This window comes from Zosterops lateralis, assembly GCF_965231275.1.
Source record: "Zosterops lateralis genome assembly, chromosome: 2".
Classification (NCBI taxonomy): Eukaryota; Metazoa; Chordata; class Aves; order Passeriformes; family Zosteropidae; genus Zosterops; species Zosterops lateralis.
Genome location: NC_139763.1, coordinates 5,303,162 through 5,318,979, shown reverse-complemented (window position 1 = coordinate 5,318,979; position 15,818 = coordinate 5,303,162). Strand labels below are relative to the sequence as shown.

Here is a 15,818-nt window from a genome sequence, read left to right as displayed (position 1 = left end):
GGGAGGAGGAATGGCAGTGAGACACTGGGGCTGCTCAGGCTTGCCCAGGTGTCATCTCTGTTTATGAGGGTGCTGGAAAAGCCCTCAGGGTGCTGGAAAATCCCTTTGTCCTCCTGCTGCTCCATGCAGCTGGCTGGGTGCTCTGCCTCACCACCAGCTGGACCTGGAATTACAGAACCAAGGCTAACACACCAGGGCAGGAGGAAACTCCAGGTGTCTCAAAGCCCCACCAGCTCCAGCTGCTACTGACAGTCTCATTTTTACTGTTGTTATCATTGCACACTCCTGGTGAAGAACTCAGCAGTTCTGGTTACAAAACAGACTGACCCAACTCACTTTCCAAAAGGTCTCCTCCCATTGATCATATTTGTGTTTACACACTGTCAATTTGTTCCTCTGGGGCAAATTCCTCTTCAAGTAATTCTGCAAGACTCAGGGTCAGAATGAAAACCCAGGGGAGTAACTTTTCACTGCCAGCTGTGCACAGATGTGCCCCTCTGCACTGCCCTTGGTTTTGACTCACATCTCTCTGGTGGCAGCCTAAGACCTTCACCTCTCCAAGTGGAGAAGGAAATGGAACTCCAGCCCAGCCAGCCACCCACAGGCTTCAGCTTTATGAGCCTCAAAATAGCATTTCAGGCAATCAGGCCTTGATATTCATATGCAATAAGCTGGCTGCAGTTTGTGGCTTTTTGACCCAGAAAAAGAAAATGCTCTTTCTCTTAATAGCAAATATTTAGCTTCAATCCCCTTTCTTTTAATTGGGTACTCATTTACCCATTCTAGCCCTGCCATGCTGGTGTTATTAGAGTGCTTAATTTCCAAAGCACTTGAGGTAATAACTGCACTGTGACTAATAAAAAATGATACTGGCCAGGCTCTGCTGGTGCAGCCCCATCCACTTGACTGCTTCAAAAGCACAAAACTGATGCAACAGGGCAGAATTTAACTCCACTGCTTAACTAGAATATTAAAAGCTTCAGCTTGTGGTGGGTTTTTTTTTTCCTTTAAATTTCATATTAACCATCACTTCATTTGAAACTTCTTTCTTCTGCCTGGCATGAAAGCCTACCCTCTAAGGCTCAGCAAGAGAGAGAGCACAGGTCCATTCTCATTTACCAGGAACCTGACCACGGCACATTCTATCTTCCCTCTTTTGTGGCAGATGCACCGCAATTATAAACAACATTTGTCATTACTCTAAACATGTGAAGCCGGGAGAAATATGATTCTTACACAAAAGATGCAGGCTGTACGTTCTAGATGAGAGGCAGATGGTAAATTAGCTTGTAAAGCCAAGGTCTCTGCCATTTATTTTTTGTTTGGAACAGATACCATACCAAAAAAAAACCCCAACAAAACCCTGAACAAACAAGCGGTTATCTCTTCAGCTATTATGTAATTCCATGTAGTTCTGCCTGGTAAGAATCTGGACGGCTTTATCCCTGTACCTTCTGAAGAAAATTAAGTCTGCAGAGTGCATCTGTTCCCCCACACAAATCAGCAAAGCCTAAATGAGCTGTAAACGGGAACAGAAGACCTGCAGGGACAGGAAGGTCCGATAAGGACCCGCAGTGTGACTCGAGCCACATTGCAGCACAGTCTCCAGCCACACCATTTCCTAGACAGAATTGTTCTGTCCTCATTCCAGAGACACTTACACAGGACTAGCCCTGCTGTATTTTATGCCACCACTCACATTCAGATCAAATATTTTCTCTGAAATCTTCTTTTCAAAGCGACAAAGTGTCCAAAGGCCAAATCAAAACTCAAACGTCTGCAGTAAAGCACAGAATTCGCAAATGAATTCACAATTTACTTTCAAAATAATCATTAATGGGCTATTTCATCAGGCCTCCTTACAGTTATTTGTAGGAAGTTACTGAGGCTCAAAGAGTTACTGGAAACAACCAAAACTGTTTGGCTTTCTCTGTGCTGTCACCCTTCTCCATCATACTTGGGGATGAGCTACTTAAAAGAACTGGGCAGTAATTCTTCCATACATTGTGTATTATGTATTCTTCTCATGAAGTTGGTGAAAAAAGTGACTACATTTGGACAATTTGGGGACCCTCAGCCTTTCCATTTCCTAATGGACTTTGATATCAAGAAGATATTTGCTAAAGCTTGGTTCTGGGCTTGATAAGGAACACTCTGCCAGTCCCAGGGACTAGAGCTCTGCCTGTAAATTATTTTCCCCCAGTAGAAAATTAACTTTCACACTAGAAAATTAATTTTCCACATAGTACAGTCTAAGTAAGGGCTGGTGGGTTTGTTGTCCTCTGCACTAGTGGTGTTAACCAAAAATTGCTGAGTTCAAAGCTGGGCACAGCTGCCACCTCAGCTTCTTACTGTCCCAAAGCTTTTGATAAAAGGCCTTGTGGAGAAGCTTCTGATACAAGATTTGACAATATTAATTGCATTAATATTCCCTTTGGAAGGAATACCTAAAAAACCAGGGGGCATTTTGTCATCTGACATGGATATCATGTTTCAACAAGGTATTTTATTAAAGCTCTTAAATGAATTAATCCCACAAGAAGGTAGGTGGCCAGTTCTCCCAGATGCCTGCAGAAAAGGGAAGGGATTCTGGGCACGATGATCCAAACTCCCAATTTATTTTTGACAAAAAAAAAATTACAAAGGACATTTTTGTCATGTCCTTCTGCACCTCACCAGATGCAAGTCACAGAGGTTCTGGGGTTAAAGCATCTCTGGTTTATTTAGGTTTTGCCTCAAGGACTTTAATCTTGAGATTGAACACCCACCTTTCAGTTTTTAACGCTTTAATTATAAATCCAAATCAGTTCATTCCCACATGCTAAACCACCATGTAAATTTTGCTGGGGTTCTCCTGGCATGTTGTTTCTTGTAAGTCTTGACTGGTTGTTTTAATAATAAGACCAAAGACTGTCTTCTAATAGAAGACAAAGTTATCCATCCAAAGTTTAAAGTGATGTGAATGTGAATTAAAAAGCAGTTGAGTGAGGGCCTGCCATATTCTGAGTAGCATCATGTTCTGACTCTCTCCAAGTTTACCTACAAGAACAATGCTACAGGGAAGTGCGAAGCAAATAATTTCTCAGAGGACACAGAGCTGAACTCTCAGATATTAAATCCCATAGAACAAAAATCTGCCCTAGGGAGCTCAGACCCCAAGGACTTCCAGCAGGCACTTTGCAAAATGGCATGCAAGTGCACAACAAAAAAATGAACTTTAATAGCATTTTTACCCATGTCAGCTTCTACTTCTGTCTGCTCTTGTGATTTCTCTTTCCTCTTAGTGAAGTTGTGGAAAACCCTGATCAACCATGTGATGTCTGAAGCCTCCAATTGCAAAATGCCTCTTGCTTCATCTTCCTTCCCTCAGCCTTCAGATGGATTTCCAGACTACAGAAACCAAAGTCTGCTTTGAAATGTGACAAAAGTACAGCCAGATGTTGGTGTGTGTTGTCTCTACCCCCTCAACACCTCGAGCAGGGCATGACCACCTATGGGCAGGGGATAAATCACTTCATCAAATGCCACTCAACACACAGAAAGCTGTACTGGAAGGGTGTCAGGGTGAGTTACAGCCAGACCCCAACAGATTTTCTGAGAGATGGAAAGAGCAAAGACCAGAGCTCAAACTCCCATCAACTCACTGTGACCATTTCCTGGCATATAAATCCCAGAATGCTTTAACTGATGTCTCTCTAAAACCCCCTTCCTCAGCCACGAGTTTTCACAGCAGCAGTTAATAGAATTTATTTCATCAATGAAATATGAAAAAAAGTGAGGTCTTTGTAATGTTTAAGTTTAACAAACAATACAGCAAAGAGAAAGGAGATGTTCAGCTTTAAGACTCAGTGACCAAAACTCACTGAGCCAAACTCAAGGCACATTTCTAAAAGAGCTCCAGGTCCAAAAAAACTCCAAACAAACAAAAAAGCCCCCAAAAATAACCCCAAAAAACCAACCCCAAAGCCCAACAAAAAACCAAACCCACAATCACAATGGATTCTGCTAGAAGGAAAACAAGGAATGGTGAAGGTCACACTCAGCTGGGAAACAGTAGAAGGATCTCAGACAAAGGGCTGACCAAGACTTGTTCCCAATAACCTCTATTTTCCAGAACACATGCAGGAGGACACTGGGAAGAGTTATTTATCACTTAATAAAACACTGAACTATTTCAGTAACAGCCACTACTCTGTATATTTTTACCATCTTGACACAGCTTAAAGTGTTAAAAGAAAAACTTGCACGGATTTTATCAAGGTTAAAACACGTGCTTAGAAACTCTCTGCTAAAAAATTGTGCCTCAATTTAATTAATTTTGCCAACACTTTATGCCACTAGGAATCTACACACTGTTTGCCTAAATAAAGAGCCTTTTACCAGCATCGCAGTTGGTTTCAACCAGCCTAAGTTGTTTATTCTTCCTAACATATGGATCTTAATTTGCACACATCCTCCTCCTCGAGATGAAAACACGCTCTCAGACAAAGCAGGCAAAAAAAAAAAAAAAAGGTTGATGACAATACAACCCATCTGTCAGAGAGAAGGGAAAAAAAAAAGTTAAAAAAAAAAAGAAAAAGGAAAAAAAAGAAAAAAGAAAGGAAAAAGGAAAAGAAGGGAAAAAGAAAAAAGAAAAAGAAGGGAAAAAAGAAAAATGAAAGAAAAAAGGGAAAAAAAAGAAAAAAGGAAAAAAGAGAAAAAAGAAAAAATAAAAAAGAAAGGAAAAAATAAGAAAGAAAAAAGAAAGGAAAAAGAAAAAAAGAAAAAAGAAAGAAAAGAAAAAAGAAAAAAAAAGAAAAAAGAAAAAAGGAAAAAGAAAAAAGAGATAAAAAAAGAAAGAAAAAAGAAAAAATAAAAAAGAAAAAAGAAAAAAGAAAGAAAAAAAGAAAAAAGAAGGAAAAAAGAAAGGAAAAAGAAAGAAAAAGAAAGGAAAAAGAAAAAATAAAGGAAAAAGAAAAAAATAAAGAAATAAAAGAAAGAAAGGAAAAAAGAAAGGAAAAAGAGAAAAAGGAAGAAAAAGGAAAAAATAAATATAGGGGGAAAAAAGAAAGTAAAAAGAGAAAAAGGAAGAAAAAAAGAAAGGAAAAGGAGAAAAAGAAAGGAAAAAATAATAATAATAAAAAAATTAAAAAAAAAAAAAAAAAAAAAAAAAAAAAAAAAAAAAAAAAAAGAGAAAAACCTCTCTCTAAAAGTGGATTTTTTTTCCTCGTTCCCATTCTGCATCTTTCCCTCCCTCTTTCCCATCTTAGCAACAGCGCCTGGAGCAGCCGAGCAGGCGGGAGCGCCTCCCGCGGGGTTACTGCAGTTCATCGCCCGGCAGTAACCGCGCCCGGCGCCGGCACCGCACCTGCCCCGCCACCCCCAGCACGGATTAACGCATCATTCAGGGCCAAATCCTCCCCTCCAGACCCCCCCTGCTCGCCTCCGTTTGGTTTGGGTATCTCCAGAGGGGATGGGAGATAAGGAGGGGATGGGGAGTGTGAGATCTTTTAAATGAAGGTACAGAGAGGATGCTGCAAAAATAAAAAATAATAAAAGCGGGCTGACTAAATAAAAGGAAAGGGGTCTGTCCGAGTGTGTGTCTGTAGCAGAACTAATTTCTAACACCGAAGCAAATCAGCAAAGCCCAGCCTGTTTAAATCTCCGCTGATGGTTTGACAGCGGCTGAAAGTTTCCATCTTATGCAGAGAACGGTATTAACATAAACACCCAGCCCTCGGAGCTGGCAGGGATCGGGCTGTTCTGATGACACTTTTATCTCGGGCTGTGACGGCCACTTTTCGCCTTCCATGAATACCAAACAACCTGCCAAAGGCTCCCCCATCGGACACCCCGGAGCTTTCCAGGTCCTTCATTCCCCTCCTGCCGCTCAAAGCTGCGGAAAAACAACAACAACAACAACCACCACCTTGACAGCAAAGGCAGCAGCACCTCTCCCGCTTCGTTCCCACAACCAAAAATAACGAGAGACGTCGCGTTTTCTGCTGAGCACGAAATTTTTTGTGCCGCTCCACGAAAATAAATCCCCGGGGTTACATCCCTCCCTCCCAGGTTACTCCAGACCGAATCCTACCAGGACTCGCACTCAACGCGGCTCAAAGTGACTCATTTAAGGTCCTAAAAATAACAACGGAGAAATTTCCAACTAAAGCGTTGCCTAATTAGCCGTGAGTGCTGAGAAATGTGAGAGGGGGAAAAAAATAAATAAAAAAAAATTAAAAAAAGCAATCTCTGAGTTGTTGTGGTGTTTGGCAATCAAATTTATTACTCCTTTCTTCCTGGATGCACTCAATTATATAGGCAGAATATTCCCATCCTATGTTATAGTAAACCCACCTAGAAAGGATAGAGCAAATGTCCTTTCATGGATGTAGAGAATGTAAAGCTGAATGACTTTGACCTAGACAGAAAGCTCCAAAGTACTTTTCATGCCCTCTTTGTATAGGGGACTATACATAATTCATCCCCAAACCACAATTCAGGTTATTTCATGGTGCTTTTAACAAAAAATGACAGAAACCTGAGGCACTGGCTTTTCTACCAAATCCTTTTGCAAACAGTTTTCAGGCAGTCCTAGTAGGAAAACCTACACATCTGTAATTTGTCTATGAACTGGTAAAACAAATCTCAGTGTTCCTGTGATTCACATCTCAAGCTGCAGTTTAAACACACAGCTCAGAAGCCAAGAGCCACTTTTATCCCTTTCTCAACCCTCAGATAAATGGCTTTGTGACAGGACAGTGAAACCTCAGCCACGTTTTGTTCCAGAGCTCTGCAGATCTTGCTTTTCCCATTTGAGGATCCACACTGGATCTAACACAGGACTCCTTCTTTTCCCCTCCAAGCCAGCTGGGTCCCTCATCCTAAAAGAAAGGAGAAGTATCCTGGGACTAAGCAGCCTTATTATTTATAATAAATGTGCTGAAGTTCCCTTTTCCTGGCTTTGCCAGTGCATCTTGGCCTCACAACAGTTCCTCCAGGAGTCCTGGGGCTTTCTGCAATTGTGAACCTCACTGACCCACAGGAAACCCCCAGGATGTGCTTGAACACAGCCTGGATTCAAAGACTGAGACACATTTTCAGTTCTGGAAGATCCTTAACCTCACTCAAAAATCTCTTTCCTTCAAAACTGAAGGAATGGTCGTTTCTACCTGTTGACCAATTCCCTAAAAGCTTTACTGGGAAAATGCCAAAGTCAACTGAGACCTCCTGAAACTTTTACCTCTTTAACCTCTTTCAAATTTCCATATTGGCAACAGCTCCTACTGAATGGAATGGGTCAGCTACAGCTGCTTTGATCAAGGACTGACCTGCCATATTCCTTCCCTGTTAATCCCACTGACCTCAGGGGAAATTAATCAGCTCCAGAGTCACACCAATCCCTGCTATGAGTTTGACAAGACCTCATAAGGAGAGCAGCGTTTATCACAAAAACCTTAGAATCAAAATGCCCCTCTTTGTATTTAAAGAAAAAAACCCAATGTTTAGTAGTTTAATTAAGCACTTTGAGGCTGAGACAAAAATCAATGAGAAATTCCAATTTTCCATTAACTATGGCTTATTTAGCTTCTTTGTTGTTGACAAGTAATGCAAATTCACCTTTCTCTTGGCTTTTAATAAAAAGTCAAAGACATGACATACCATGAGTTGCATTGTCTGAACAATCAAGCTGAGTACAGAATACAATGGTAGCACTACTAATTATTCCTCCTTCTGCTAATTTAGAGCCTAACCTTAACATTACTTTGCAAAGCCATTTTTACTGAAGGGAATTGCTCTTCAGTTGAATTCCTCTCCAACATGCTGGCACAAATTGGCTTTGCAAGGAAACTGCACTTGTGCCTTTGTGATCCAACACTCTTGAAAGGTTTTAACTAATTCATTACAGTCGTAGAGAATGATGTAGAAATAGTAGATTTTCTTTTTCAAGCTCCATTTCAGAATAGAAACACCATTAATTAAAAGACATTTTTGAAACAGCATCCCTTATCTCTCATTACCACAACCAGCACCCAAGAACAGTGTGAACTGAGAGACATCTCTTTTTTTTTTTTTTTTCCCAGCATGTTTTCTGCTACTCTTCTCATAAAAAGTGAATTCAAGTATTTCACATTACAGCAATAAGAGAGAGACTTTTAGCACAGGGAGTCCACAAGGAGTGCAGAACTGCAGCAACCACCAGTGTTTGGAGGCACAATACTGCCCTTCTCTTGGGCACTGCAAAGTCCCAGTTTCCCAGTAGAACAGAAACCAGTATAAGGTGTTCAGAATAGTTTTATCTGTAACGTACTCAGCTACAAATCCATCAGGTTTGAACAGAGATATCCCAAATCACACACAAAAAAACTTCTACTTGCAGAACCACTAAAACAATTCAAAGGATCTGAACTGTTTGGAGTCCTACCTCCACTGGAGACTATTTAGGCAATTTGATTTTCTACTTCTCCAATGGAAAACCTTTCCTGTTAAAACCAATATACTGAGCCAGTCCCTGGAGGAGGGAACATGTCTGGGAGGAAAAGTTGTTCTGAAAGGTTTCTATAATCTGACCAGCAACTCACTGAAACACTGAAGGAGGAGACCTTTGGAGGTCACCTGGCCCAGCCTTCCACCCAAAGCAGCTCCAGATCAGATCAGCTGCTCAGCCCACACTCCTCTGTGGTGGGGAAAGCCCCACAGTCCCTGGGTGACACATCCCAGTGCTGCACCCAGGGAACAGGAATTTATTTCCTGGTGTCCACCCTAAACCACCCAAACTGCCATCTGTGCCCGTGGGCTCTTGTTACTGATCAGCTGGCACTGCTGGCAGGAGCAGCCCAGATTCCTCAGCTGCTCTTTGCAGATCCCCTGAACCATTTTTTACCCCTTTGACAGACCCTTTCCAGCTTCCCACTATCTCTGTTGATACGAAGCACCCAACACTGATACAATATTCCAGCTGTGCTCTCACTGATGAGGAGAAGGATGAGGGCTTGCCTCCAGCTGGGAATGGCCTCAGCCACACAATGTGATTCACCTTCCTGGCTGTGAGAGCACTCCTTGGCTCACAGGCACTTGGCACTGAGTGCAGACCTCCCCAGCCTGTTCCAGGTCTTTGGCAGGCAGAGGAGAGCCAAGCCCTGCTGGCAGACAGCAGCTCAGCCCCTCTGAGGCTGTCCTTGGTGCTCCCAGGAATGACATCAGGTGAGGCCAGGTGAGGAGGAGCTGAGCCCCTGCACACAGACTGCCAGAAAGGTTCTAGAGTTATCTGAGATTCTCCTCTCTCAAATCCAAATGTGGTGACACAGCCATAGCCATACCCCAGAGCTAAACACCTCCACAGGTCATTTTCAGCAGCAGGATGTTTTGCCAGGACGTGGTTTTGTTCAAGCCAAGTCACCCAGGCATATCAGAGTATTTGAACAGAGGTTTTGGGTATAGAGCACCTCAATCACTTCTGGCCAGTGAGACAGAGATCCAGTGAGAAATCTCAAGCTTTTAAATCTTAAATGAGATGTTTTGGCATAGCTCCATCTCTTGGAGGACAAAAAAAACCCTTCAATGTTTTGTGTTCGTTCTGATAAGATAAAGAAGAATTTTGAATGTACCAAAGTTGCTGCCAAACCAAGTTGTTCTGCTATGGACAATGTGGCTCCATGCAATTTTAGCAAATAATTAAAACAAGGCCAGTGGGTCTACATACAGTTTTGATGTCGAAAAACCCATTAAAGCATGAAATCTGCAGATCTTTCAACAAATGAATAATTGTATGCACAGGCTGTCCACATACAGTAGCACTTTCATGGCAACAGCTCCAGTGCTTTTCATACCACACATATTTAGACTATTGAAGCCTTGCTTTTGTGATAATGACACAATTTACAGAGGGCAGCCAAGTACTTTGTGAAACAATTTCAAGTGGAACCTTTAAGCCAGTGGATTTAAAGTTTCAGAACCAGTGCAGGTGTCAAGTGTGGCTCAGGTGAGGGCTGCACTGGCAGGGCCTTATCTCTTAAAAAAACTAAAGCACACAACCATACCAATTTACATTACTGGGAGACAATTCCCCAAGGAAGGGCAATTATGTCGTTTAGTACACAAAATTCTCCTGAAGATTTCAATATTTACTCTTGGGCATAGTTCTTTTCACTGGCAGGAATTTACTGCATGACCCAGTTTTTCCTTTCAGAGAGGACTATTCACACACAACAACAACAGCAAAACCACAAAAACAAAACAAGAAAGAAAGAAACAAACAAACAAAAACAAACAAACAAACAAACAAACAAAAAACCCCCCACCAAAAACTCTCTAGGAAATACACAGTTACACAAAGCAAATGAAGGCATGAAAGGAATTGATGCCAAGCAGAGGGGAAAGGACAGAAACACTTTTTAGAACTGGAATCAACCAAGAACCTATAAAGAAGAGAGCTGAACAATCCCTCCCTACTCCCAACACTTCTCTTCCTTGAGAAGTGCCCAATATCTATAATTTTGGCATGCCCTGTGTTGCAGGCTGTGAACTCTTTGCAGAGTGCATCAGCAAAGGAGCCACCCAAAGATCATCTTGGTCCCTGACTGAACCTCAGGATTCAGTCCCAGCAGGAGCCAGTGATTTCTTCAAAGAAATTATAAGCTTTGAGAGACCCATCTAAGCTGTAGAGAAACCTACAGCTCACAGCATTTCTTTCCAAACACAGCCTTTAAAGAAAGCAGTTTTTATCCTGGTGTCTAATGCCTTCTGAAATTCTGAGATACTCACTGTTCTGAAAGAGTGGAGGAAAAAAACAACCATCTCACCAAACAGCCAACTGCAGGAGTAAAAAAACAAAGCCTCCTCATTTCCCCCACCCCCATCTTTAAACTCCTGCTTGCTCTATCCACCCTCAACAATAAATTGTAGACAGGCAAGATCACAGGACAGATATTTGGCAGCACGGCAATACTATATTTACACCAAATACTTAAGAATTGGGAGGCAGAAATAAGCAGTTGTATGAACTGCTGCACCTGCAGCCTTCTCGTGGATGAAACCTTGTTTTCCTCACCTTTCTTCCTCCACCATGGCCCTTCCTGGATGGAGTAGGACAGTTCTTTGAACTCGATGTTCACAGCTGGCCTGCGGGGCAGGTAGGAGAACCTGTGAGCTTCTGTCAGAGCATTGTCCACCTTCTTTAGGTGCCCATTCATGAGTCGGATGTCCTGGGTGTCTGTGCCATTGGAGACCACCTCGTCCACAGAAACACACACAGACTTTGGCTCGGCCATGGTGCAGCCAGAGCTGCTGCCACCCTGCAGGGAAAGGGGAGAAAGTTCACTGGCTTTTGTTTAGGAACACGTTCCAAAACCTTCTGCATCAGAGGAATTATTCCTTAAATAGCACAAAAAATGCGGCACTGTAAGGTGAAAGAGGAGTAAAATAAAGCAATCTTTTGTTTGTTCTTTTGCCTGAGCCTTGACAGAAGAGGTAGAAGAGTTTTTGCAGCACATACAGTTCCTTTAGCACTACTTTTCCTTTCAGATCTTGCACCAGATTAATACGTTTATAAGTTCAGCCCCATTGTATTTGGTTTCTCATGCACTCAAGGAATTTGGTTCTAGTTACTCTGATTCCAGGGCTTGGGACAGAGCTGAAGGAGGAAGGGAGCTGAACAATTATTTGTGCAGACATTTCAAAAGACAGGCACTCAAAGTGTCTAAGAGCTCTTGTTCCACTGGATCAGCCTATACTTCTGTAAAGGTGAAATTATATTTCTGAGTATTTCCAAATGTACTGTTTCATGCCTTATTTTCTCCTGCACTGATAGTTCTGGAGCCTTTACAGCCTGGAATGACAGTACAAGTTCTTTTCTGGAGGTCTTTTAGGAAAGCACAATGCTTTGCACACAAAATCCTTGAGTGCTTTCCATGCTTGATAGTGATAACTAATGGAAATCTTATCAGCTACATAAACACACAAACCCTGCTCCAGTTCTTGACACTTACACTCTAAGGTCAATGTCCTGTGCTCACAACCATCCCTCCTGCTACACTTTGCCTACCACAGCACTCAGTGCAATTTCACTTGGCACTTTTTTGACTAAATCTCCTTCCCCTCCTCTCCTGACCATGACAACAACCTCCTACCCATCTTTCTCTCTCTCTTTTTTTTTTTTTTTTTTTTTTTAATTTTTTTAATTTTTTTTATTATGCATACAAAATCTGGATTTTTTTTTCCCCATTCTTTTCACCAGCACAGGTGTCTTGCACCAATATGAGCAGGATGTGTGTAAGCTCAAAAGAGAAAGAGTCAGTCATGAATTTTCTTCAGCTAAACAGAATTTTGAACAGTGGATGTCATAAGCAGAGCCAAACATCTGCAAAGCTGTCTGTTAGGAAATTTAGTATTTTTAACGCAGATTTGTATTGGAAAGGTTTTCTGTAGAAGGGTTATGTGTCAGGCTTTCCATGCTGACACATCTACAAAGTTATCTCATGGAAAGCAGATGTGCTGCACTACTTTCCAATGCATGAACACCAACAGAGCTGCAGGTCCTGCCACCGTTTCCCTCTATTTCTCTAATTCAACTCAGAAGTGACATTGCCTCCTCTTCCCTGTGCCACTTCCATCTCCCTTTCATTGTTCCTGGTCTTCCCATCTTTGCTATAACAGCAGCCCAGCTCAGATCAGTCACTTGTCATGAATGCTGACAAAAAAAAACATTAAAAAACCTCCAGTCCTACATAATTACTGGTGGAAAAAAAAAAAAAAAAAAAAAAAGTACTCCTGCATAACCACTCCATGGCCAGCGTCTTCACATTCTTCACGCACAAACCCCAAGTTCTAGATGAAAGAAATCAGCTCTGCTCACCACATTTTCTCAAGAAAGAGATTTTAATCGTGCTCTCAACTTACTCAGAGGTCAGGTATCCAGTAACACTTACTGTCAAATTCTTAAACAGTGGGCTGCCATGGTATGTAATTTGAACATAACAGGAGTAATGTGAAACATCTTAGAGCTCAACAATTAAAGCAGGGGAACTTCCCTAAAAACTCAGAGAAGCTGAGTTAACAATATTCTTCCCTGAATGTTTTCAAGGCTGACTTTGGCACTCATGATCTGTTTTGTTCTGAGGAACCACTGAGCACCTTCACACGATGAGAGGGAATATCCAAAAATGAACTCTCAGTGAGCAGGTCACCTTGACTATTCAGCTGACAGAGCTTCTCCAGTTTAGATCGATCCAAAAAGAAATATCCCTTGGGCAAGACCCTTGCCTCTGACTAGTCAATCAGCACAGAGGATGAAGCCAAAGACTTTTGTTTACAGGGACATTGAAGGATTTCAGTCACTCTGTGGACTGAGCTGCCTGTTCACACTCCTCCCTCCTCCAGGGACAGGTGAGGATCCCCCCGAGCACCTGCGATGCTCCAAACTCCTCCCGCTCTTGGCATCACCTTCGCTTGGAAAAAGCCGGGCAAAAATCCCGTGGCTACGACATCCACAGACTCACAAGCCGTGTGCAAGTCACAGACACACCTGAACCCCCTCTGCGCGCTCCATCACCTGCAGCGCTCTCTGTTCTCCGCCCCAGCCCCGCATCCCGAGCTGTGCCCGCACCAAACCAGCCCCGCGCTCCGGGCACGGCTCCGCAGGACCGCGCTCACCTCTCAGCTGTTTTTGCACAGTTTGGGGTTTTTTCCCATGTAGTTGGGTGCAGCCGGTGAGGAGCCGGGCCGCTCCCGGCGCCCGGCGGGGACGGCGGTGCCCGCCCGGTCGCAGCGGCAGGAGGGTCCCCGCCGGCCCCGGGTGTTATGCAAAGGTGACGGTCCCTCCGCAAATCCGCCGGGGAGGCGGCGGGGCGCAGCGGCGCAGGGAGCATGCTCGGCGATAATCCCCCCCGCCTTAGCTACAGACAGAGGTAACCAGCGGTCAAGTCCCGCCGTGCGCCGCTCGCGCACTCGCATCCTTCATCCTTCATCCCGCATCCCGCATCCTTCATCCCGCATCCTTCATCCCGCATCCTTCCTCCTGCATCCCGCATCTCGCATCCCTCAGCCCTCCATCCTGCACCCCGCAGCCCCTGTTTTTTTTCCCTCGGGAAGCGTCTCGGGAACTGCCCGCGGAGCCTTGGCTCCATCTCCATCCCCCAGCCGCGCACCTCGCCCCCCGCCCGGCGCTCGAGGGAAGGCGAGGGCGAGCCTTACCAAAGCGCTGCCCAAGGAGAAAGCCGCCATCAGACATGCCATGTGCACCGCTGCCCGCCCGGCTGCCGGCGGAGGAGCCCTCCAGTGCCGACTGGCTGCGGGAGGCGGGCGGGATGGGGATGGAGCTGGGGCCGCCCCCAGCCCGGCCCGCCCCCGCCGGGGATGGGGATGGGGAGAGCGGCGGGGTCTGAGCGCCGCTCGGCACTGGGAAAGGTGGGCAGGGTGTCCCCAACCCGCTGGTGGCCGTGGCTGTCGCTGTGCCCATACACGCGGCTTGTCCCGGGGGTTGTCCCGAAGGTCGCTCCCGAAGGAGCACGGCCAGCATTGTCCCCACGCCCCCGGCAGGGAGCTGATGGGCTGCCGGAGGCATTCCCTGAGGAAATGTGCAGCAGAAGCACCATCCAATATTGCCTTGTGCCATCCCGTCTTTATGAGGACGAGAGAGCTCTTCTGGCCCTGGGACTCCTACCCACTGATTTATGGGAGAGCCATTGTAATTCAGGAATGGAGAGGAAAGGAAGTTGTCACTGAGTTATATTCTCCATTCGTTTACTCCTCACACCAAAGAGCTGCATTTCAGCGAGGTCACACAATCACTGAATCACAGGATGGTCGGGCTGGAAGGGACCACAGTGGGTCAGCAGGTCCAAGCCCCTGCTCCAGGAGGGTCATCCCAGGGCACACAGCACAGGATTGTGTCCAGATGGTTCTGGAACATCTCCAGCGAGGGACACTCCACACTCTCTCTGGACAATCGGTTCAGTGCTCAGTCACTGGAGGATGAAAGTTCCTCACTGAATGAGGAAAGCTCTTCCTCATGTCCAGGTGGGACTCCCTGGATGTTCATTCCATACCCTGGAATGGCTTCTGCCCATTCCTCTGGTTCCATTGCTGGGCACCACAGAGCAGGGCGTGGTTCATCCTCTGACACCTCTCTTCAGGCACTGAGGTCCTGCACATGAGGGGCAGTGGATGGTGTTCCCAGGGCATTAGGGCTGTGTTGGCACTGCTGGCTTGAACCTGGATCCATGACTGGGCTTGGAGTTGGATTCATTGCCTGTGCTACCTGGGGACAGAAAGCTCTGCCCAAGCAGTTTGCCAAGAAGGCAAATGTAAAACCCACAGCTATCTGAGTGTTCCCATTATTGCTGGGACTATTTTAGGTGTGTGCTGAGGCTGCCTCTCAATTCCTCTGGAGGCAGCAGAAGGTGGGGATAAGATACAGCAGGGGTCTGAGAACTGGCTTCAAAGCAACTACCAAACATGACATATAGGAGCTCATAATCTGAGAGGAATCTTCTAGTCAGGGAGCTTCCCAGAGTGGCTGGAACCCCGTGTAGCATTGTACAGACATAGGATAAGCTTCACAAAGCCCCTGGGAGGCAGGTAAGTATTTTTTATCCCTGCAGAGCTGTGGATGGGTATTTACCACAGGCAGCACAGCACTGCAGGGAGGGAACTGCTGCCCAGAACATCTGTGCCAGGTCAGATGGGGTCCCTGCCCTGCAGTGTCCTCCTTCCTGACAGTGCCTGCGAGATGGAGGCGCAAACGGGAGCTTCAGCACAGGGTTGGCTTCTATCAAATGTCTCCCTGATGCTCTCCAAGCCCACAGCTGTTCTTGGCTCATGGATTTCCTGATGTGATTGTC

General features: G+C 44.8%; 1 protein-coding gene across 3 annotated transcripts in view; it reads right to left on the bottom strand.

Annotated features, from left to right (window-relative positions):
* Nucleotides 1-14,248, bottom strand: part of ABCG1 (ATP binding cassette subfamily G member 1) — a 55,100-nt gene extending 40,852 nt beyond the window's left edge. The window contains exons 1-2 of one of the 3 annotated variants that reach the window (XM_083854401.1): nt 14,170-14,248; nt 11,030-11,273 (exon numbers count right to left, since the gene is read on the bottom strand). In XM_083854401.1, coding sequence (XP_083710527.1) covers nt 11,030-11,273; nt 14,170-14,211 — 286 coding nt within the window. In that variant the 5' untranslated portion in view covers nt 14,212-14,248. Of the gene's footprint in view, nt 1-11,029; nt 11,274-13,501; nt 13,577-13,629; nt 13,691-14,169 lie in introns of those variants that run through there. The other 2 variants (XM_083854402.1, XM_083854400.1) reach the window with 2 other exon arrangements.
* Nucleotides 14,249-15,818: the final 1,570 nt, after the last annotated feature.